Below are 22,664 nucleotides of genomic sequence, written 5' to 3'. Positions count from 1 at the left end.
TTGTCTCCAGTCCAGGGAGGACCTGGCCTGGCAGTTCGGGCTGGACAGTTCCCATTGGGTGCAGGGTCAAAACTGATTTGCATGTGGCTGGGTCCAAACTCGAATGGCATGGTGAGCAAAAAAATGATGGATTTAGACCCAGATCTCTCTACTGGGGTGATTGTATGACATTGTTCTGCATTCTGTCCATCAATTGTTCTTTTGGCATTTGTCACCCCGAGTGGGACGGGTATGCTGAGACGTGAGTCCCGTGCTCTCCATGCCACTGGAGTCAAGCTATCCTGGCTGATGAGGGCTGAAAGCCCGAAACTGGTCCTAGGATGCTTGTCTCCAGTCCAGGGAGGACCTGGCCTGGCAGTTCGGGCTGGACTGTTCCCATTGGTTGCAGGGTCAAGACTGATTTGCAAATGGCTGGGTCCAAACTGGAATGTCATGGTGAGCAAAAAAACAATGGATTTAGGCCCAGATCTCTGTACTGGGGTGAATGTATGACATTGTTCTGCATTCTGTCCATCAATTGTTCTTTTTGCATTTGAAACATTTGCAGGAGGATAGCTGGTGGCATTCTGCCCAGCTTCTTTGCAGAAGTTGGCCAGAGCTGCCGTAGATTTCACAAACAGTAAGCTCCTGCTTTTAACCACATGGCTGCTGGGCGTTTTCCCCCCCCTGTGCTGGAAATTGCCATTTTAGTGGCACCATGACGAGCTCAGCTCGTCATCAGCACACGACACCCGTGGGTGATGACGAGCTGAGCTCGTCATCAGCATCGAAAGGGTTAACTGCCTGAAACCACGTCCCCTTGTAGTCAAACAAGATTCCTAGATATGGGAAAGTCTTGGTTACTTCCACTTTACTGTCGCCAATAAACAAACTCCTACAGTTAGAACTACCCTTCCCACACTTCATAATGTACGTTTTTGAAGCATTGAGTCTCAGACCGAAATTGTCCATGTACGCGGTACAAGTTGAGAAAAATGCCTTTTGAAGACCCAGTTGCACTGGCAATAAGCACTGCATTGTCCGCGTACAAAAGTGTGGCTGTAGGGCGCTTATTTATTTGCAGTATATCATAAGGTCTTCTCTATCCTTGCTACTTCCAAGCCATTCGTATACAATGTAAATAAAAATGGTGCCAGGACACAACCCTGTCTAATCCCCCTTTCCACGCTAAACGGTGCAGTGCATTCCCTCCTTGTTCCATTGGCACCCTTGCTGTGGCTTAAATATACAGATGCCTAAAAAACTGGATCAATGAGGGGGTCCAGCCCGTATCTGTTAAAACCCCCCAAAGTTTGCCATGAACGACACAGTCAAATACGGCTGTAAGGTCGGCAAATGCTAGATAGAGTCTACTTTTTTTGGCCTGCATATATTTCCCTATCAAGATGTTAAGATAAAGGCCTTGCTCTATAGTACCCAGCCCCTGTCTAAAACCAAAATTGTACACCTGACAGAATGTTTTTGTCTTCTGCCCTGTCTTTGAGCCAATTTAAGACGATCCGCCCGGCTACCTTTACCAAAGAATCTAACAAGGAAATTGGTCGATAGCAAGATGGATTGTGCTGGTCGCCCTTCTTGAATATAGGTACTATTATTGACTCTGACCAGGTCTTAATGAATCCAGTCGAGCAACAAGCGTGGAAAATGTATGTCAGTAATGGGACCCAAAGGGTCAAATTTGATTTAGAGAAGTCAATTGGCACGCCTTACCGGCCTTAATTGCATTATTTGCGCGAATGACTTCTTCAACAGTGAAGAAAAGATCAATGGGAGGTTTTTTATGGGCGATAGTGTCCTGTTCACTACAATAAGAATTCATAGTAACCTCGCCTGGTTGTTGATTGGAAACTTAAAAAAAAAAAAAATCCACCCTTTGCCTTTCATCTATGGCGACCTCTATCTTTGGTTTATTACAATCTATAGAAAAAAAGGGAGCATTAACCACGTGCCAGAAAGCTGCACTATCTTTTTTTAGGGAGGCGAATTACAGTGTAGCCTACAGAATTTCTTTTGCATTTTTTTAGGACCTGATTGTACTCCCTCGTTACATTCCCTTATTTCATCTCTATCCCTTTCTGGTCTATGTAGGGCAAGCTTTAATTTAGTATTAGCTTTTGTGCATTTTGTATCAAACCAGCCCAGACTATATGCCCTGACTATATATTCGTGCTCCTTTGACTTCAACCCTCAATTTGTTTTGTATTTCCATACAAACAAAGTCACACTTACTAGAGGTATATCATTTTCAATGGAAGACAGAAGGTGACAAGCAAGAGAAAGTATAAACTTTTAGGAGATTTCATCAGGTACTATGTTGCAGGGGAAAGGAGACTCATGCTGATTAAGGTAAGTTTTTTTGGTCCAGTCCATTGTCAACATTTACAATAGATTAGATAAGCCTGTCAAACCAGAGGATGTAATGCAACTAAATTGGGGAAGTTACGGTGCCCAGATGGGTTATCAGCGATTGTTTATCAAATATATGAGGAGATATTAAATGAGCCTATTACAGGACTTTTCAACACTTTTACTTAGGACCTGAGAGCTACACCATTCATGTCAGAAGCAGTCATATAAAAGTCAGGGAAATAAACTATTTATTTTTTTATTTTTATTTATTTTTTAAACTTGTAAGGCGCAACAGCTACCCAAAAAGGGTTTCCCAGCGCCGAGACACAGCATAAAGGTAGCAGGGGATTTCAGGTCGTTCAAGTTATTATTGTTCAAACAACCAGGTTTTGATGTTCTTTCTGAACCTGGCATGGTTTTCCTCTTTGCAAATGTAAGGAGGAAGTGCATTCCAAAGGGATGGTCGTAAGTGTGCAAAGGATCTGCCTCCCATTCTTGCAAGTTTGTACCTTGGTACACAGAAGTTGGAAGCTGATTGTGACCGAAGGTGCGTTTGGGAGTGTAGGGATGGGCAAGTGCTAGAAGGTATTTGGGTGCAGTACCTGCTTTGATTCTGAACATGTAGTTCAGGGCTTTAAATCTAATTCTGTTTTCTACCCTGAGCCAATGCAGCTCACGACGGTAGCTCGAGACTCTGGAAGTTTTGGGAATTCTGCACAGTAGTCTAACAGCTGAGTTTTGGACAAGCTGCAGCCGCCGAACTACAGCTTTGTTGGAGCCAAGGTATAGTATGTTTCCGTAGTCAAGCCGCGATGTAATGAGGGCATTGACTACGGTTTTTTGGGTGGAGGTGGGCAGCATCCAAAGGATTTTCCTCAGCCATTTAATGATAGTAAAGCATAGGCCGACAACTTTGCTGGCCTGTTGTTTCCTGGAGAGGGAGCTATGAATGATGACTCCTAGATTATGTACTTGGGTGGCTGGGGTAGGGAAATTTCCCATCTGGTTAGGCCAGTGGGAGGGGTTCCAAAGATCACTTTGTTTCCCTAGAAGAAGTATCAAAGTTTTTTCTCCATTTTGCTTTAGTTGGTTTCTGGTCATCCAGCTGAAAATGTTTTGAAGGCCTAGTTTGAGGAGAGACGGGGATGAGGGACTAGATTCAGATAAGGAGAAGATAATCTGAGAGTCATTGGCGTAAGTCATGAGCGTGAGTCCTGATTTATCCGCTAGGTCAGCCAGGGGTCTGAGATACAGGTTAAAAAACAGGGGACTTAGGATGGATCCCTGGGGTACTCCGTGTGAGGCTTTGAACATTTCGGAACATGCCGAGGAGGATGTAATTTGGAACGTCTGTTGTGTCAGCAAGGACCTGATCCATTCGAGTGCCCTACCACGGATACCATTCATTTTTAACGTCATAATGAGTTTTTCATGGGATATGGTGTCGAAGGCCGCGCTCAAGTCTTAAAGAACGAGCGCGACCGTTTGACCATCATCAAGGAGTTTCCGGATGTTTTCGGTGACTCCCAGTAGAGTGGTTTCTGTCGAGAATCCAGCACGAAAACCCGACTGAGATGGATGAAGGAGGGAATTACTTTCGGAAAAATGGGATAAGACCGAGTGTACGTGTCTCTCTAGTAGTTTTGAAAAGACAGGAAGCAGGGATATAGGTCTGTAATTTGCTAATATTTCCGGATTTGCTGTGGGCTTTTTTAGCAGTGGGGTTATCATGGCGTGTTTCCAGAGGGCCGGAACTGTGGAAAGTTCCAAAGAAGAGTTTAGCGTGTCGACAATAACTTCCAGGGGGGGGGGGTCATCCAGTTGTTTAAGTACTTTAATGGGAATTGGGTCACGAGGGGAGCTGGATTTAATGGTCTTAAAGATGGTCTTCAGCGTGTTGACCGTGATGGGAGGCCAAAAATCCAGGGTATTCTCGACAGTGGGGGCATGGTCCGTGTCAGCCTGCGGGGAGGGATCATTATTGTTGCTGTTTATGTCCCTAATTAGCTTGTCAATTTTGTCCGTAAAGAAACTGTCCAAATCTTGACATTGTTGTACGTTAACCCCTTCAGCACGGCGCAAATTCTTGCGCTGTGCTGAACGTTCCATTGGGTCTATGGAACCATGACGGAACGGTTCCGTCATAAGCACAGGTCAACCGACGTTCATGACGGAACCGTTCCGTCATGAGCATGGAAGGGGTTAAGTGGGGGAGCAGTGGCTGTGGTTTGCGCGCCCGTAAGTTCCTTGACCTTGTTAAACAGAGTTTTGGGTCAATTTGTTGCTTCCATAATGGTGTTTGAAACATACAAGGCTCGCGCTTTCGTGCAAGCAGTATGATATAAGTTCCTGGCGTTGTGGTATTTCTCTTTTTTGTCAGAAGCGTAGTCTTTCCGCCACTGGCGCTCAAGTGCCTTGCATTTCGATTTCTCAATTTTCAGAGAGTCGTTGTACCATGGGGCTGGGTGACGGTGGCTGTTATTACCCTTGGTGTGAGGGGTTGGAAGGCAGTAGTCAGCGGCGTCACTAAGCCACTGTTGGGTAGCTTCTGCTAAACTTTCCATGTTTTGACCTTTTTGGGGGGGGGTTTCGCGGAGTGCTATGTTTAGTTTTTCCATGTCAATTATTTTCCAGTTTTTCCTGGAAGTAGCTGGGAAAGCTGGCTGCACAGAGGTGACGGTAGGTAGCTTAAGGCTAAATTTTATTAAGTGGTGGTCTGACCAGCAAATAGGGGTGGTGTCATGCCATTTTAAATCATTGATATTGGTAATGATAGGGTCAAGCAAGTGGCCCGCTTTGTGCGTGGGTCCAGAATTTAGTAAGGTCAAATTTAGAGCTGTCAGATCATCAAGCAAGTTTGAGCATGTGGGGATGAACGGGTCGTCGAGGTGCAGGTTGAGGTCTCCAATTAATGAGAAGTTTTTAGAAGCTATATAAAAAGGAGTGATGTGATTGGCTAGATTTGACGCCCATTGGGTAGAGTTTCCGGTGGGCCGGTATATTAACAGGCGGACAGCGTAAAATTGGGGTTCAGGGATATTTTAAAAAAGGCGGCTTCACAATCTGGGATGTCAACTGGGTCTAAACTGCCCTTCAGCTCTCTATTGAAGATGATTGCAATTCCATCTCCAATTTGGTCTGTTCTATCTTTTCTAATGATTGCATAGTTGGCGGGGAGGGCGGTAGCTACGTCCGGGCCAGCACTTTCGTGTAGCCACGTTTCAGTCAGGAAGAGGACGCTGGGTTTGTCTTCTAATAACAGATTAAAGATGTCTAGTTTGTGTTCAGGTAGCGAGCGGCAGTTAGTACTGTAGAACAGGAAATCTTGCACCTTAACACTTCGGTGCTGTTTGCGTTTCCTATGTCTTCTCCTAGGGTCTGGGTGAGGTTGGGAAATAGTGAGGGTAAGGTTGCAGTTTGGACAGGAAGTGGCTCCTGTCTGGTGAAGATCGAGTGTGTTGCACATAGCATTGGTGGTCGGGCGTAGTGCTTTAAGCTGACTAGAGGATCTTACCAGCTTTTTATGAGTTACCGAAACATGGCCCTCTGCCTCGTGCCCCGTCCTGGCCCGGACGGGCACAGACGGGCTAGTCTTTGGCGTGTCTTCAGCGCGTGGATGCAATTCCTATAAATAGATTGTGCTTTGAGACCCAAACAGAGGAGGTGATAGAGGTGAAAGCCCCTTTGCTATCTAATTCATGTGTGGTTAGCTTCGATGTTAAGATTTCAGGACACTATTTTTATGCAAGCCTGAAGAAGGTGGTTTGGACCTGAAACTACTACCGAAATGCGTTGCTCTTGGTCATGTTTTATTAAATTGTCTTAATCATGTTGTTATAAATTGTATGAGTTGTTATTTTATATGTGTGGATGCATATAATATGCTTTTTAAGTGTTAATGCTGATTTAATTTGTCAACTGTGAGAAATTGATTTGTTTATTGAACCGTATAACAAAAAACATGTGATTGTTGTTTTTATTTGAATATTAATTTGTGATTCTAGGCCTTAAACTGAATTAATTTTTATACATTTGTTACTATCTTCATTGGGCATTTATTCAGTTAATAAAACATTTATATACTGTTCCTTGGTGATTGATATGGCTTGTACTGGTGTGAAGAGTGAGTGTTAACTGTGTATACTGGTATGCGAATAAGTGAATCCCAAAGGGAAGTTACTTTGACTTAGTGTCATTTCTGTGTCCTGTCCCTTTGGTGAGGAGGACCACTCTCCATTTTTTTGATATCTTTTATAATTATGGACAGATTGGCAACAGGCAAACAATGTGCCACATGGATAGAGTAGTAGTGTGTAACAACACTGTGTTATCTCCTGTGGTTTTGCCAAGGAGCTAGACCCAAAAACGTCTAGTTTTACAGTTACAAGCACTTAAGCACAACATGGGATTCCTTAGACTTCTGCATAGAATTGAGGACATCCCTATTTTCTTATGCATCAGTTCAAGGTAACCCGGACTTTAGGGCACCTTTGAAGGCACCAACCTTTAACGGATGAAAAGACCATGAAAATTGAACTTTAAAGGAAATGTTTTACATGGGAACAGTAAAATCCTTTAGTTATTGTAAACAAGACTTTAGACTGTCAGAAGCGGACAGATTGACATATGATCAATGTAGGAGGCTCGCTTAGTATGTGTTGTACACTCAAAAGAGTACTGCACCTTGCACTAATCTAGGCAACACTTACGGTAATTTTAGTGGTCTTTGATAACCATAGACAGCTTTCAAAGTGGTAGCTGTGGGAGAGCAGCCTTCAGACTTATCTTGAAGGAGTGTAAAGGAGTTCGTTTTACCACATTTAATCAACAGTGTAGACTAAATAAAAAAGAACCTCGCAGTGTTTGTAAAAATAAGTCTATTTATTACCCAACAGTATCACTAACACATTGGTCGGAGTGCTGAAATCCACAGATCTGTGACTGGGGGCGAGTGGTTGAAAAATTTCAGCACCTCGTCCATCCTCTTGTTGTATTTGCTATGTTCGCCATAAGTGGCAAAGGGTATGCCCAGATGTGGTTACCTTCCTCACTGTGCCACTGGATTCAACCTAGTCTGGCTGATTAGGGGTAATAAGCCCGAAACTGGTCCCAGGATGCTTGTTTCCTGTCCAGGGAGGACCTGGCCTTGCAGTTCGGGCTGGAGTGTTCCCATGAGGAACAGGTTCCAGACTGATTTGCATATGGCTGGGTCCAAACTCGGATGGCATAGTGAGCAAAAGAACGATGGATTAAACCTAGATCTGTGACGGGGAGGGGGGGTTTGAAAAGTTTCAGTAGCCTGTCCATCATCTTGTTGTGTTTGCAATGAGCCCTTAAATACCCCAGGAAAAGGGCTGTAATGACTTGGGGGTCCCTACCAGACAAGGGCCTGGACAGAAGGGAGGATACTCCCCTCTCCTTTGTACAGTTTTGCACCAGAGTGGGAACCAAACGTTCCTGAACTTGCTCCAAATGGAGTATGCAAGGAGGACACAAAATGTGCTCTTCAATACAGTCTGGTGGGGCTGCAAAGCTCCACCACCCCATCCCAATACACAAAGGCCTCTCTGGGAGGTGAGCACATCTCCTTGTTACACGAAACCTATTGTTCTACCATCCTCTGCTCAATCTCTGTTCAGCAGCAGGAGGGCAGAATCGTGTCTGTGCTCAGCAGCAGCACTAGTTTGCTAGCAGACTCTAAAAGTCTGTAACCAGGAGTTCAGTGGACCTCCCTAAGGCCCCCCGTATATGAGATCATACCACCAATACTGAAATATGTGTTAGGGTATGAATACTACATGTTTGTAGGAAGGTAGGATCCTTCTGAATGGTTACCCCCACTTTTTGCCTGGTGCTAAGCTGTTTGTGACCAGTTTCTAAGGGTTGGAATGACTCAGGGGACCCTCCTAGGGAAGGGCTTGGACAGGGAGGGAGGTTACTCCCATGTCCTTTGTCCAGGACAGTAGCCAGTTTTGGAGGTACAAAAGAACTTACCAAACCCATTTTGGTGGAGAGAGTGCAAATGCTGCTGTGGTCTTGATCAGTAGGATCCCAGCAAACTACAGTCAAAATACACTGACACCGCTGGACTACCTGCATAGACTACAAGGCTTTTCATTTGAAGTTGTCAGTTGTATTAAATGGACACTGGAATACCCTGTCTCAGAGTTACCTGTAGGGATAATGCTATATTTACGAAACCCCTGAGTCAAATTAATACCCAAACAAATCAATGTCGAAACATAAAGGAAAACCCCCATAAAACATTTCCTATAATTAACCACATAAGATGGCATGAAACAAAGTTAAGGTGCAGGCACAAAAAAGCTTAAAGTCTAGCAAAAAATGAAATAAATATGAAGAAAATAGAGGAATCAATTCAGAACTACCTATCTGTTAAACGAGTAGCAATAAAGGGGAGTTCTAGAGTTGTGGACATTTTGTTGGGTTTAGCCAAGCTCTGTATGCAAAGCCTTGTTATTGCCTGTTTTTAAGAAACTGAAATGAAGATGATGCAGATAATGCACACCTATGGTCTTGACATTAATCTCCACTGACGAGATCCTTTCTCATGGCAAATTTCGATTCTAGCTCACACAGCATCGTCCTTAGGTTCCGATTACCTTTGCTGATGTCAAAATTGTTGGTATGGGGATAGATGTACCTTGAGCCTCCGCCCGCTTTCCAAATACAGCTTCTAAATCTAAAACAGGACATTGAAGTATTTCAGATGCCATTGTAGTTAAGAATAGCTGGTGTGAATTGCAAGGTTTGCAATGCAACTTGCTTTAAAGTGTCAATTTCTGATCAGTACATTTGTCAGCCGATTTCTCACCTTGTGAATATTTACCTAGGCATCAGACTGGATTTGGAAACTCAAAAGCAGTACTCCTGTGTACCTGTAGGCGTTGTATTGCGGCTTCACACTGATGTTGTTCCACCTATGCACGCTAACGTTACTTGCTTTCTTCACTGTCAGATGCATATCTGGAGCTTTACTCTTCTCACCAAAACATTTTCTTTTACCAGTGTGTAAGGGAAATATTTTAATATGACCCCTCTGCAAATGGCAGGTTTTAAACATTGTAGGGACTGGTGCAAATAAATGTAAGTGACAGGCCTCTGCCCCCTCCCTGCCCTTGGAGATCTCTGTATCTTTTGAACTTGCTTCAGGATCAGCACCGTCTCCTGTGCTGACTTTGCTTCACTTCCTACTGCAGTTCCTTTGACAACGCCATGGTACAGATGCTGGAAAAGGATCCACTACTCCTATTGGTTTCAGACTCCAAGCTGCTCTTGTCTCAAACTTAGTGGAATCAATGCTCTGATCCCAGTGGTGTGCAGCCAATAAACACATTTCTGACTCAGACACATTGCATCACTACATAGCAGAGCCAATACATTACACCTGCTCTTTGGTGCTTATTTAGACAACAATGGCAACTAACATGAAGGTGCGAGTTTGTCCCACAGTTTGTTGAGGGAAAGTGTTATCAAGAACTGCAGCATGTCAGTAGTCTAGACACTCCCCAGACGCTAAACTTTAATTTCTCCCTGGTCCCGGCACAAATGGGAATGCTTCCTTTACCGTGGTCATATGAAGGGCTGCGGAGGGCCTTGACCTGCATGTCTCTACCATGTGAGTAAAGACCAGCCTCCTCACTTCCTCACTGAGGTTCTCGGACTGGCCAGGCACTTTCTGAACCTCCTGCCATTTAAGAAAGCCCTTCCAGATATCCTTTGGGGCAGTTGAGCAAAACTCTGTACTCTGCCCCAGACAGTAAGAAGGTTGCTGCAGACAGCAACAGGGGACCCTGACTTATTAACTCAGCAACCAACGCCGGAGAGTTTGGTGGGATAGGCGTCCTCCAGCAAAGTAAACTACTGCTTTTCCAACACCCCCTCCTGACTGCAAATCCAAACTCATGAAGGCCTTTTGCAATCGCATGATCTTTTCTGGCACCCTTGCCCAATGTTACATGAATGCCAGATGTCTTCTGGATCGTTACTCCTACACATTGTGGGACATAGTCATTTCTTGAATTTGTCTGCTCCTGCCAGTCACTATCACAAGCAATTTGCTCCTCTTGGGATACGTCAGGATATTTCAATAGTGCCAGCGCCAGACCCTGCCACCAACACAGCACACGTTTCACCCCTTTTGTAGCCATGGGCATGGTGCCTAGAGAAATCGCTCAGGCCATCAACGACAACGTGCAGCTCTGTCTTATTTCCCTTCTGCAATCATTGTAGTCCCACCTCTTTTTAAGTTGAAAAGGTCCCAAACCAAAGATCTGCACACTGGTTACACCAATTTGTTGCTTTGCTCTGCTTCTTAGTATTGCAGGGAGGCCTTTGAAAGCAACTGTCGTCTGCGTGCCTGGGTGACGCTTATATGCTGCCCACTCATCCCTTTGGGGGAGGAATGACATCAGTGCAGAGTCACATGACTCCAGTCTACTGGTGTTTAGAAATACTGATTTTTGAATTTATGGATCCAGTTTGACACCTGGAGGAATATTCACAAGGTGAGGAATATGCCTTTGATAGAGTATCCACTAGAAAGAGCGTTGCCAAAGGTAAATAACTTTTTCAGTACATTGACTAATCATCAGAATCATTGAGTAAATTGTAATGCTTTTACATTTCAGCCTGGGAGAGATGCCAACGGAGCAGCCGTAGCTTTATTCACAGCTAGGCTCCATCGTTCGGATATTACCACACATAAAGCAGTACTGCAAGCAATTATCTATCAACTTGATAAAGCTATAGAAAGGTAGAAATCACTTTTTTATTTAATAGACATATCTTGATGTTGTGAAACTTCTTGTTGCTTTCAACTAAGAGCTATACTGAGCAGTTTGATTGGCCTTTATAATTTACATGCAAATGTTAACATTTATTGTGATAGTCCGACGACAAACTGGTTTTAATATTTAGCATGTTGCATTTCTGTGAAATGTAAAATCTTTTTTCCTTTTTGCTCTAAAATCAGTTGCATTTGGTTGTGAATATGCGATTTATAGTTTTGCGCAGCATCTGGGGTCTAGTCTACCATCAGTGCTAATCAAGGTGTATATGGTGAAGTACATATCCAAGGTGCTTTTGATCCAGCGAGACACCAACCTGCGGACAGGTTTCACTAAAATACACACATTCGGGCCCATATACCACTCTTACTTACAATATCCGATTGATGAAACCTCGCTGGAGATCAATTTTAGGGCTTTTCTATATGTTGCTGCCTAGTGCATTGAACCTATTTAATTTCTACGCCCTTCCTTACTCATGGATCTATTTTAGTTGAATTAGAGTTGGTAATTAATGACATTTAAACATTTACCTGTTTATTCATTGAATAACCACAGACTCAGTTTCAATTTTAAAGTTTTATCTGAAATATTTTAGTGAATCGAATACAAATTACAGTGTTAACTCCATCATTATGAAGAGGTAAGATTCAGTTACCTAAATTAGACTATTAATTTAATGACGAGTACCTCAGGAAAAAGAGGACAGAGAAAAAAGGCACATTGACACAGATTATATTTACCTAGGATGGTGTAAGATCAGACTCCTCTGGCCAAGAGTTTGGGCCCCTCGGAAAATAACAGGTAACAGGTTCAGAACAGGATTAGGAAAGGACAGGCCACCTCTTCTGGATTTAACGCCAGTGTCAAACCCCTCTTTGATACTAGTTTCCCTCCTCGGATGTCTTCCGCAATCTCGTTCCTAGTACCCTTGCCTCCTCGGTCCTCTTCCGCAAATCTTGTTCCTAAATTTATTTGTAAAATTCTAAGTCTGCTTTCTAATAAATTGATCAGCAATCGTACAGCATCTCTATCTCTCAGCGTTCTGGCAGCGATTAGGCTACTTCATTTAGTTAACTATCTAAATTATACTTCATTGGTGGCATGTTCCACCCCAATTGTTTCAACTTGTGAAAATTGTGAATTCTGATTGGACAAGCCAAGGGGATGATCGTCACACCATACTAAGTTTATTACTTTTCTTAAGAGCATTGTCTTATGTTCCCGCCCATTTACTTTGTTTCACCCAAGCTTTATTCCCACCCGTTTTCATATTACTTCACCTTGCTGCTCACTGTTGCTGCCCAGAGGATTGAGTATCTTTGCCTGCCGTCGCTGGATTGTGCCCCGTGCTGAGGGGAGGAACCTGCATCTTGCCGTTCGAGGACTGGACTGGCCCACCCTCTTTCGCCTATTTGCCGTTATTTGATCTACTGGGGTTTAATAGGCAAAACATTCTACTCTTCTTATCGTAGCGCCAGGTTAGGTGGTTCGTCTTGGTTGTTGTTGTTAAGTCATGTGCACCAGGTTAACTCGAAGTAAGGCCGTTAAGGGCGGCCCACCAATTAATGGCCCCATGGATGACTTCATTACTCGTACCAATCTAGCCATAGACCAAGAAATTTCCAAACTCCAGACTCGTGTCTCCCTGGAATTGGTTGCCGCCAGAAGATTGTCCCAGGTCATTGCACTTTCTAAAAAATCCTCTCTGGGCCACATAGCTACTGTGGTCACCCCGGAGCGCCCTGCCATTTCCCATTGTGTAGTCACGCAGGTAGAAGTTCATCAGACCCCGACACCACCCCCCCTTTCCCCAGTCCATGGGCCCTTACCTCAGACAGGTGAACTGAACCTATCCGTGGCAACTCCCAAGCAGGATGTTAGTTCTAATTCCCCCGCCCCGGTAATTTCAATCACACCTAAGTGCAATAATACTAATGGCAAACAACCCAAAAGGAAACGCAACTCCCGGTCTGCTTACTCTCGTAAGAAGGCTAAAATTGCGGTAGCACAACAGCTGAAATTGGCCACTGTTCCGGTACCCAATGTAATAGGAGGGTGTACCCCTAGGGAACAGCCACAACGAGAGGGAGCCAAAGAGGGGACAGCCTCTGCCTTTACTACCACAACTGCAGAGGATGAGGGCTTACATGTTGAGGGTCTGGAAGGGAAGGATGGGGAATTCATAGGTCTAGTTTGGGAAACTCTTAAGAAACTTCTTTCTCCCCTTGATCTCCGACTCTCACGTATTGAAAATAACTTGCTAGAGATGGAAAAGAGCATTATTGCCTTAGCCACTCTTGGCTTGAGAAGTCTAGAAAATCAGGGCCTTGCTGTAGATGACCCAATACTACAAGTCCCAATATCACAAGCCCCACAACTTCCCCCTCCAATACCAGCTTCTGTACGCCCAGTTCCCAAACCACGGACAGTGGGTGTGGATCAAATTACCACCGCTCCCAAACCTAAGGCTCCCAAGCGTCCCATTCCTCAACCATCAGTAAATTCTAATGCAGGTCCTTCTCGTAGACCTCCTCCCAGTGAAGCTCCTTACCAACTGACCCAGGGCCCTCCTGGTAAGAATAATTTTAGAGGGGGCTATATTGATCTTCCTCCTGAGGCCAACGATTATGTGGTTGTATTGACGGGCGTCCCCCAGATCGGAAATGGTCAATACGAGAACCACTGGTCTCTGAAGAACAAGATAATGCATTGGCTCAATGTGAATCGGCCAATTCCCAATGGTCGGAGAAGCAGAGTTCTGATGGTACGTCGAGTCCCCTGGGTGGGCCCCACAAGGAAAACTAGTCCCGGGGACTGTATAGTGGTGACCTTCGAGGACCCCCATACGGCACACCATATTTGCTCTTGGCCCACTGGTGAAGGTTCTCTTGTCATACCTAGGCCAGTGTCCTTCTTTTATCCACCACGCCCCAGACACACCAGGGAAGATGACTGGTCTCTGGTACCCCATCACACATGGAGGAGCCACCCTAACAATCACCAAGATCTCTCTATATACTGGAATGGCCTCCCAACCTCGAATAGGTTTGGTGGTCTCGAGGAGGTAGACTGACTTCCAAGGCAACCTACCTTTGAAGCAGCGATAAAAGCCTCTTCACCCCCGGCCCTAGGGATCATAGATTCTTTTTCCTTGTTGATTGAACCCACTGTCGCTAGCCCCCCAGTCCCAGAAGAAATGCTACATGCTCTACCTATAGAGGGGGGATTAAACACCTTAAGCACCCCAGAATCTCAAGACGTAGTGCAATTGCTGGACTCACCTCCTATGATTCCCTTGTCACCCATTCAGAATGTTCCAAAAGTTGGGAAGCAGACCGGTGTAACAAGGGCTCCCAACCAACAGCAGACTGAGCCACCGCAAAGGTTAAACAGAGCGGCTGCAGTGGTGGCAGTTCTTGCGCCTAACTCGGTTGTAGCTATCAATCCATCAAGGCGGATTACCCAAGGCGAACCTCTGTTAAAGATTCTAAGCTGGAATGTGGCAGGGCTTGCCCGCAACTTCGACATCCCAGAATGGAACGCTTTTTTGGACCCTTATAACATCTGCCTCTTGCAAGAAACTTGGTGCCTTGAACCCAGGCACAGAGTAGGATTCACAACCTACTTTGTTCCAGCTTCCCAACAACATGGATGCAAAGGTCGCCCATCTGGCGGCCTTCTAATATGGGTTAGCATTGCACTAGGTCTAAGTGTAAGCCAAAAGACCACTCAATCTCCTGACCTTCAGAGGATAACTATAAGCAGCCAAGGGGGAAGAAAGCTAGAAGTCTTTAATCTCTAACTAAGGGGGGCCAGGGGAGGGGCATCATCGCTATCCTCTACAGGACTAAATAGTGAACTAGTCGCTTGCAGTATCCACTCCTATGTGCTCCTCGCAGGTGACTTCAACTGCTGCTTTGAGCCACTGGCTAGGGAGGACATTCTGGATACTTGGGATTAGGATACAAGGAGAGGTATCCCCACCCTGACCCTAGATCCGATTAAAAAATGGACGCAGAGTGCAATAGACATCAATGCACTCTGTATGGAACACGACCTGAGACCAGCTAATGGACGATCCAAATCGGACTCTATTGGTGCGCACACTTACAACAGAACGGGACATACCTCTATATCATGTTGAATTACAATCTTTGGTCATTTCATCAAGACATGGAAGTCATAGTGTCTTGTGATAGTGACCACAATCCTCTATCCTTAACCCTCATTCCGCCTTGGCATGTTAGGAACCCAGCCAAGTCTGCCCACTTGTGGAAAACATCCCATGATTTTGTACCCTCAAACTGTGGCAGGCGTCTAAAGTGGGCTAAAGCAGCAGCGGATGAGGAAAGGATGGCACAAGCTGGGACCATAATGACAGCGGTGGGGACGCGTCTCGACGCCTTAGGCATCTCCAGTCCAGCTGTTTTAACGACATTCACAGAAACTATTGCGGCATTAAGTGAACTGTTTATCATTCCCCAAACCAGTGCGAGGGTTGTAGTGAAAGGTGCTTCTAAGGCAAGAGACAAGTGGTATTCCTCCAAATGTCGGGCTGCTAAGGGGGAACTCATTGCCGCAGTGAAGACCAAGGACCCAGGCAATATCAAATTTGCGAGGAATTTTTATAAAAAAAACTGTAGCCATGGCTAAAGAGGCCCATGATTACAGTTTCTGGAGGGAGTTAATGGAGGCAAGTACCAGGAAAGATTCTAAGGGGTTTTGGGATCTACTGAGACCCAGGGACAAGCCCCTTGACCTACAACTTACCTGCAACATTCCTGGTGATGTCTGGTTTGCCCACTTTTCCAAGCTTTACTCTGTCCCACTAGGTGTACCTCACCCAAGCTTGGGTGTTCTGGCCAGATCTCCAGTTGTTACCACAATTAATGACTGCCCCTTCAGTAGTAAGGAAGTCGAAAGGGCAATCAGGTGTATTGTAACCAATAAGGCTGCAGGCCCAGATGGAATTCCGGGTGACCTGTTGAAGAAAAACTCATCTTTGTGGAGTAGACTAATTGCTTCACTCCTGAATGAGGCTGTACTGGGAGGCTCTCTTCCTGATTCCTGGAGGGGCGCTGAGGTCGTCCCTATTTTTAAGAAAGGCTGTCGGGACGACCCAGCCAATTATCGCCCAATTAGTCTGCTTGACTCAACTCAAAAGGTCGCGGGCAAAGTGGTATTAGGTAGGATCTTGCAGTGGGCTGAAGAAAACCAGGTTTTGTCAGATTTCCAGGCAGATTTTAGAACAGGGACAGGTACCATCGAGCAGACATTCCGCCTTCTAATGCTATATTGGAAAGTGGTCGTACTGGGTGGGGGCAGTTTGTACTTAGTCTTTATAGACTTGCGAACTGCCTTCGACCTGGTCCCACGAGCCCAATTGTGGAATGTCCTAGACGGGTTGGGTATACCCCCTTACTTGTTGGCTTTGCTTATTAAGTTTCATGAAAGCAACTTTGCCCAGATTAGATGGGGTCGCCAGGGGGAAAAAACATCTCGTATCCCTGTAGATAGGGGCGTCCGCCAGGGTTGTGTGCTTGCCCCCACTCTGTTCTCTCTTTACGTTAATGGAGTGGTGGAGCATCTTCTTCAACAACCATCAGATGCACCTTCCCTGGCTGGTAAAAAAATACTGACGCTCCTATTTGCGGATGACACCCTTCTAATCTCAAAATCTCCAGCAGGCATTCAAAAGTTGCTTTCTAGCTTTAAGGCCTTCTGTGACATCGAGGGCCTGTCTATAAACATAAGCAAGACCAAATTCCTTGTCCTTAACCCCCACAGGAAATCCGTCGTCCCTCCTGCTTTGGACTCTGTCCCACTAGAAAGAGTCAAAGAGTTTGACTACCTGGGCATTCGACTCTGCGACACTATGAATTGGAAGGCACACCACCAAAAGGTGTTTCTGACCCATAAGAGGGTTGCAGGGGCCCTGCTTAAAGAACAACGTGCCTCATCTCTCAAACCCATTGGGGCACTATTAGACATCTACAGGGCAAGGGTGGTGAGTGCGGCATTGTACGGCGCGGAACTGTGGGGCGTACAGAGAGTTGACACCTTAACCCACCTCGAAAATAACTTCCATAAAGATCTCATGAAGTTACCCCACAGTACCCCTACACTCCCCCTCTTACTTGACACAGGTACACGCCCAATAGGTGAGCAAGCTAGGCTACGCCCCCTTTTATTATGGGCCAGGATATGGAATGTTCCAGAATTGTGCAGCTATGCCGATGCCCTAAGAGAACTCCTATCCCTACCGGGCTGGCATAAGGTAGCCTGGTTCAGGGAGGTTAAGCGGCTTCTCCATGAATTGGGTCTAGGAGATGCTTGGGTCAACAGAACAGCACCTTCTAAGCAAATGCTGAAGAAGGCCTATTGGTTATGGGTGGCTAACGAGAGAATGTGCAATTCTAAGCATTGTAAATCTGTTGTTCAGTTTCTTTTAATTAAGGAGCTCCCCTATAGACAACCTTACCTGGATCTAATCCATAACCCGGGCGACAGATCACTGTACTTCAAATTTAGGGTGGGAGTACTTCCATTAGGGTTGCTAACTTCCACTTGTAAACCACCATTGCAAACCATACCATATTGCCCCTTCTGTGATTTACGGGTTGAGTCCATTGCCCATCTGCTGTTTGAGTGTTATGCGTACGCGGTGCCCAGGTCGAGATGGCTGAAGCCATTATGTAGGAGCTTGGGCACTAGATCACACCTGGAAGCTTTACGCATATTACGTTCAGATGCCCGTCCCCTTATTGCCTGCTGTATGGCAAAATTCCTGGGCTGGGCTTGGCGGATAAGAACTGCAAAGAAACTGTTGATCCAGTAAAGTGCTTTTTGCCTGTACCTGCCTTTAAGACTTGGCTAACAATTCATTTTCTTAATGCCACTGCTGATCCGTAGGCTTTTTATATTGTGTATTGCCCAACTGATTCCGTAGGTCTTTTTTATTGTGTATTGTCTAACTGTTTTTATCAGATTGATGTAATGCAATGCTTTTATGATATGTTTTTATATCGAAATAAAGCTATTCAAACAAACATATTACTTCACATTGTATAACATTTATACATTTGTTCATTGAGTCTTCAGTATGTTCCGTCATCTTTCTGTCTATGAGAAAAGGTCGTCCTTGATCGAGTTCCAAGACTTGAGATCATGACTCGAGGGTTGCTTTCTAATGCGACTGCCCACACTACCCACATGGTTTTATGCCTTGTCTCTCATTTTAGGCCCAAATACGAACTAACAGAGAAGTCAAAAAGACAAGACGTTAGATTTAAATAAAATTATTTCACTGTATACCATTTATGTCTACTCTAATCCAATTTAATCAAAATAATTCTTTATGCAATAGCACTTAGTATAAATACAATTTAGTTTCAAGCAGAGCAGATGTTTAGCATGTGAGATCTGAAGCGACCATTTTTGGTATTAGTGCGCAGAAGCAAAGATTTCCCTCCCAAGCGTTATGACATAATGCAGTTGGCGCATGTGCAATTCAATTCCGCGTTTTTTAGCTGCCATTTTAGGCTCAACTCGGTTTCTTGTTAGTAGACATATAGGAAAGCTCTTATTTGAGCTACAACTCCTTTACCAAAACTAGTAAACCAAGACCCTATTGAAGTTAAACTATTCGTTAGTCTTTTTCATACACCATCAACTTCCAGTGGTTTAAATTCTTCTTCCAAGTTAGTAATATTCTTAATATAGTTCCCAATTTCTATACTTTTGTTAGTTATGTAAGTGCAACAAAGTTGCGCTTTCAACATTTTACAGACTCTACCCTCTTTTGCTAATAATATATCAAGGGCAAGTTGATTCTACAAAAACATAGATCTGATTGCAACTATTTCAATATTAATCATTAGAAACCCTCCAGCAGTATCAGTCGATAATCGATCAACTACTGTGGATAATTTCCAAATTCATTGTGTATTCAGAATCACTCCCACTGAAGGTATCAATGCACTGAATATATCTCCTACAATTTCTGCAAAACTAGCTCTTTTGCTACGTATGAGTTCATTATTGCTTTCATTGTTTCCAGTGATTTTCTTTACATGGTAAACTTTAGGAAATACTATTTCAAAATAGCAACTCCCATACCACCCACATATATAATAAATTCTAGATCTGTTCCTCCTTTTAGTCCCCGTCCTCCAATAATCAAAAAATTATGTTCACATTCACTGGAACCAATAAATACGTTGTTATAGTCAGTTTTCAACCTGTGGAGACAAACTTTACCATTCTTTTTGAAATCTAATGCCATTGCAGCCTGAGCCTTTCCAGGTGTATAGATTTTTCTTTTCTCCGCCCATGAAGGAACTTTGTTTTTTTTTTCATTGGCTTTCTTTTCTTCTGGAAATCTTGTCTCCTGTCTTCTACTAAATTAAAAAATATCTGTCTTCTTTTAGTGAACATGTTAAATTATGTTTATGAGCTTCTGCTATATCTATTGTATTTTGTGCTAAACAAATTCTCCCATAAACTGTGAAGCTAAACTGGTAAGCACTGGGTTCATATTCTTTTGATAAGCACTAAAGAGTAGCTCTCCCGCCTAGGGAGAGGGAGCCCCTATGCACAACTGTAGGGGGACCAAGAGGTCTGGTTCCATTAATCCAATATTCACAATAAGAGTGTTCAAAAAGGAGATATTTTCATATATCCAGATTTATTGGAGTATATTGTTTTAGGTGCTTTCAACTGTATAAAGCATTTACGCTTGGTAATCCAAAACAACATGCATGATTGAAGGTATGTTCATAGTCACACAGCCCAATGCATTTCGGGCAGAGCCCGTCGTCAGGGGGTTACTCTACAAAAAAACACAGAATGACTCGCTATAATTGCATTGTACCAAACTAAATCACAAACTAAATCACAAATGACAATATGCAAAAAGAAAAACACGCAGTGCATATAACGTGGTGAGATGTGGAAAGAGCAAAGTGAAAATAGGGGTATCTAAATAGCGTTCAAAACACCAAGATGCCTGAAGTAGATACGCCACGTGAAAAGGACAACTCTGTGTAATGCCAAGATGACAGCCTTCACCCAAGCACGATCATGTTAAAAAACCGAAGCTGCACCGTGTCTAAGACCCAGCTGAGTTTCCCCGTGAGAGCAATGCTCAATAGTAAACGCGTGATTGAGACGAAATAACGAGGTGTCCCAGAGCTAGAAACTTACTCGTGTGACGAGCGTCTACGGCCTCAGCGGAGTTCCGTGAAGTTGACGAGGCAGAGTGCGGAGTGAAGAGTGCAAGTAGCGATAGATGAACATAGAGAAAGGACTAAAATAAAACGAAACTGCCCAAGGGTATCAGGATAGAAAAATCGCGTGAGCGCCATATTATAGCAGGCAAAATCAACAGTCAATGTATGCAGTATAGATGCATGATAAGCAACACATGAAAAATGACGCATGAAAAACTAATGCATACATTAAAACACAAGCTCGCAATTAAAGATAGCACAAAAATTCAATACGGTCGTTAAGCCCCAAGGGCGCCATCGTGGACAAATATCGAATCCAGAAATTTTCCTTTTTAAGTAACATGTTCTTATTGTTCAAAGTGATGGGTACTTGTTCAAGTATCTGGTATTTTAGTTGGGCTACTGAATGTCTGTTTTCCAGGAAGTGGGTGGCTACTGTAGATCTCAAGTTCCCAGTGCGAATATTGCTCTTATGTTCCAAGATCCTCGTGCGGATCTTGCGTTCCGTGTGTCCCACATAGCATTTGCCGCAAGGGCATTTCAAAACATATATAACGTTCTTACTGTTACATGTGGCGTTGACTCTCAATTTTATGGTGTTGCCTTTCATAGGGTGGTTGATCAGGTTCCCTGGGATACAGTTATTGCAGTTGCTGCAATTGTGGCAGGGTTTAAGTCCAGAGTATGTGACATTAGTCTTGGGTGCACTGGTTTTTGTCAGAAGTTCTTTTAAGTTCTTGCCCCTGGTGAATGCAAAGATAGGTGTTTCTGAAAATAGACCATTGAAGTCTGCTTCCATTGTTAATATGGGCCAATGTTTGCGAATGATTTTTTGAAATTGACCCGATGCTTTAGAGTGCTTGGATACGACCACTAGCCGGTCGGAAGGTGTCTTCTGTTTAGGAAGAAGCAACGAGGCTCTGGTGCATTTCTCACTCCGCTGTACGGCCATGTCTAGTATTGGGGAGGGATATCCCCGAGCTTTCAACCGTTCCAAGACTGTTTGAATTTGAACTTTGCTTTCCTCAGATTTAGAAACAATGCGTTTGACCCGCAGGATCTGGGCATAAGGTAGGTTGTTTTTTAATCCCATGCGATGGAAGCTCTGATAATGTAATGTCGAGTTTCTATCGGTAGGTTTTCTGAAGATGGAAGTGGACCAGTCACCCGGTTCTCTTGATATTTTTACGTCCAAATAATGGACGCAGGATGAACTGTAATCCCATGTAAATTGTATCCTTGGTGTAACCTGGTTCCAGGTGTTGAGGAATGTGACCAGAGTTTCAGCGGTGCCAGTCCATAAAAGAAAAATGTCATCAATATACCGGAGATATAACCGGCCGAATTCTTGCCAATCAGATTTGTTAAGGATGTGGGTTTCTTCGAATATTCGCATGAAAATATTGGCGTAGCAAGGAGCTGCCGAATTTCCCATGGCCGTGCCGTTGAGCTGTAGGAACCATTTGTCAAAGATGGTGAAATAGCTGTGGTATAATGTGAATAAAGTGAGTTCCATCAGGAATACTTTTAGATCTTGGTCGATGTCTGATTGAGCCAATGTATTTTCGACAGCTTCTATCCCTTCGTCATGTGGGATTGAAGTGTATAAGGAACTGACATCCACAGTGCACATGATGAGGTTGGACTCTTTTAGTTGATTCATGATGGGTTCCAATTTCAGTAAAAAATCCGTGGTATCTTTTACAAACGAGGCTGATGTGGAGACAAATGGTTGAAAGTATTTGTCCAAGAATTTCCCTACATTCTCATGCATGCTTGTTCTTGTCGACACAATCGGTCGGAAGGGAGGGTTGGTAGGATGTTTATGGAGTTTAGGTAACATGTACAGTGTGGGAGGTTTAGGATTGATGGGCGTGAGATACCTCTTCGTTCTCTCATTGATGGTTCCGTTATCAAAGGCTTGATTGATGATGGTAATCAAATCGTTGGTATATTCACGGGTGGGATCCCCCAGGAGTATACCATAAGTGTTGGTGTCTCCAATGTGTTCAGTGACTTTTTTCTCATAGAAGGAGGTGTCCATGATCACCAGAGCACCTCCTTTGTCTGCATTGTGACAAATAATATTCGGATTGTCCGCAATTTTTTGCAAGATGTTTCTCTCCTTCCGTGTGAGGTTGCCACGTGTAGCTGGTTGTAAAAATGGGAGGTTCAATATGTCTTGTTTGACCAAGTTCTCAAAGGCATCGATGATTTTATGGCTGTGTGGAGCCAGAAAGGTGCTGTGTGGTCGTAGGCCTCTGAGCATATC

The 22,664-nt window shown here is 44.1% G+C and overlaps 1 protein-coding gene across 3 annotated transcripts in view; it reads left to right on the top strand.

Annotated features, from left to right (window-relative positions):
- LOC147727877 (tyrosine-protein phosphatase non-receptor type 9-like) overlaps positions 1-22,664 on the top strand; it is a 1,887,882-nt gene that overhangs the window by 580,495 nt on the left and 1,284,723 nt on the right. For all 3 annotated transcript variants that reach the window (XM_086961826.1, XM_086961825.1, XM_086961827.1), the window contains one exon: positions 11,001-11,125. In XM_086961826.1, the coding sequence (XP_086817952.1) occupies positions 11,001-11,125 (125 nt within the window). The remainder of the gene's footprint in view (positions 1-11,000; positions 11,126-22,664) is intronic.

The sequence above is a fragment of the Lissotriton vulgaris genome, chromosome 3_1, assembly GCF_964263255.1.
Source record: "Lissotriton vulgaris chromosome 3_1, aLisVul1.2, whole genome shotgun sequence".
NCBI classification, from domain to species: domain Eukaryota; kingdom Metazoa; phylum Chordata; class Amphibia; order Caudata; family Salamandridae; genus Lissotriton; species Lissotriton vulgaris.
The sequence above is the reverse complement of the archived record's forward strand: the minus strand, read 5'-3'. Positions and strand labels throughout refer to the sequence as shown.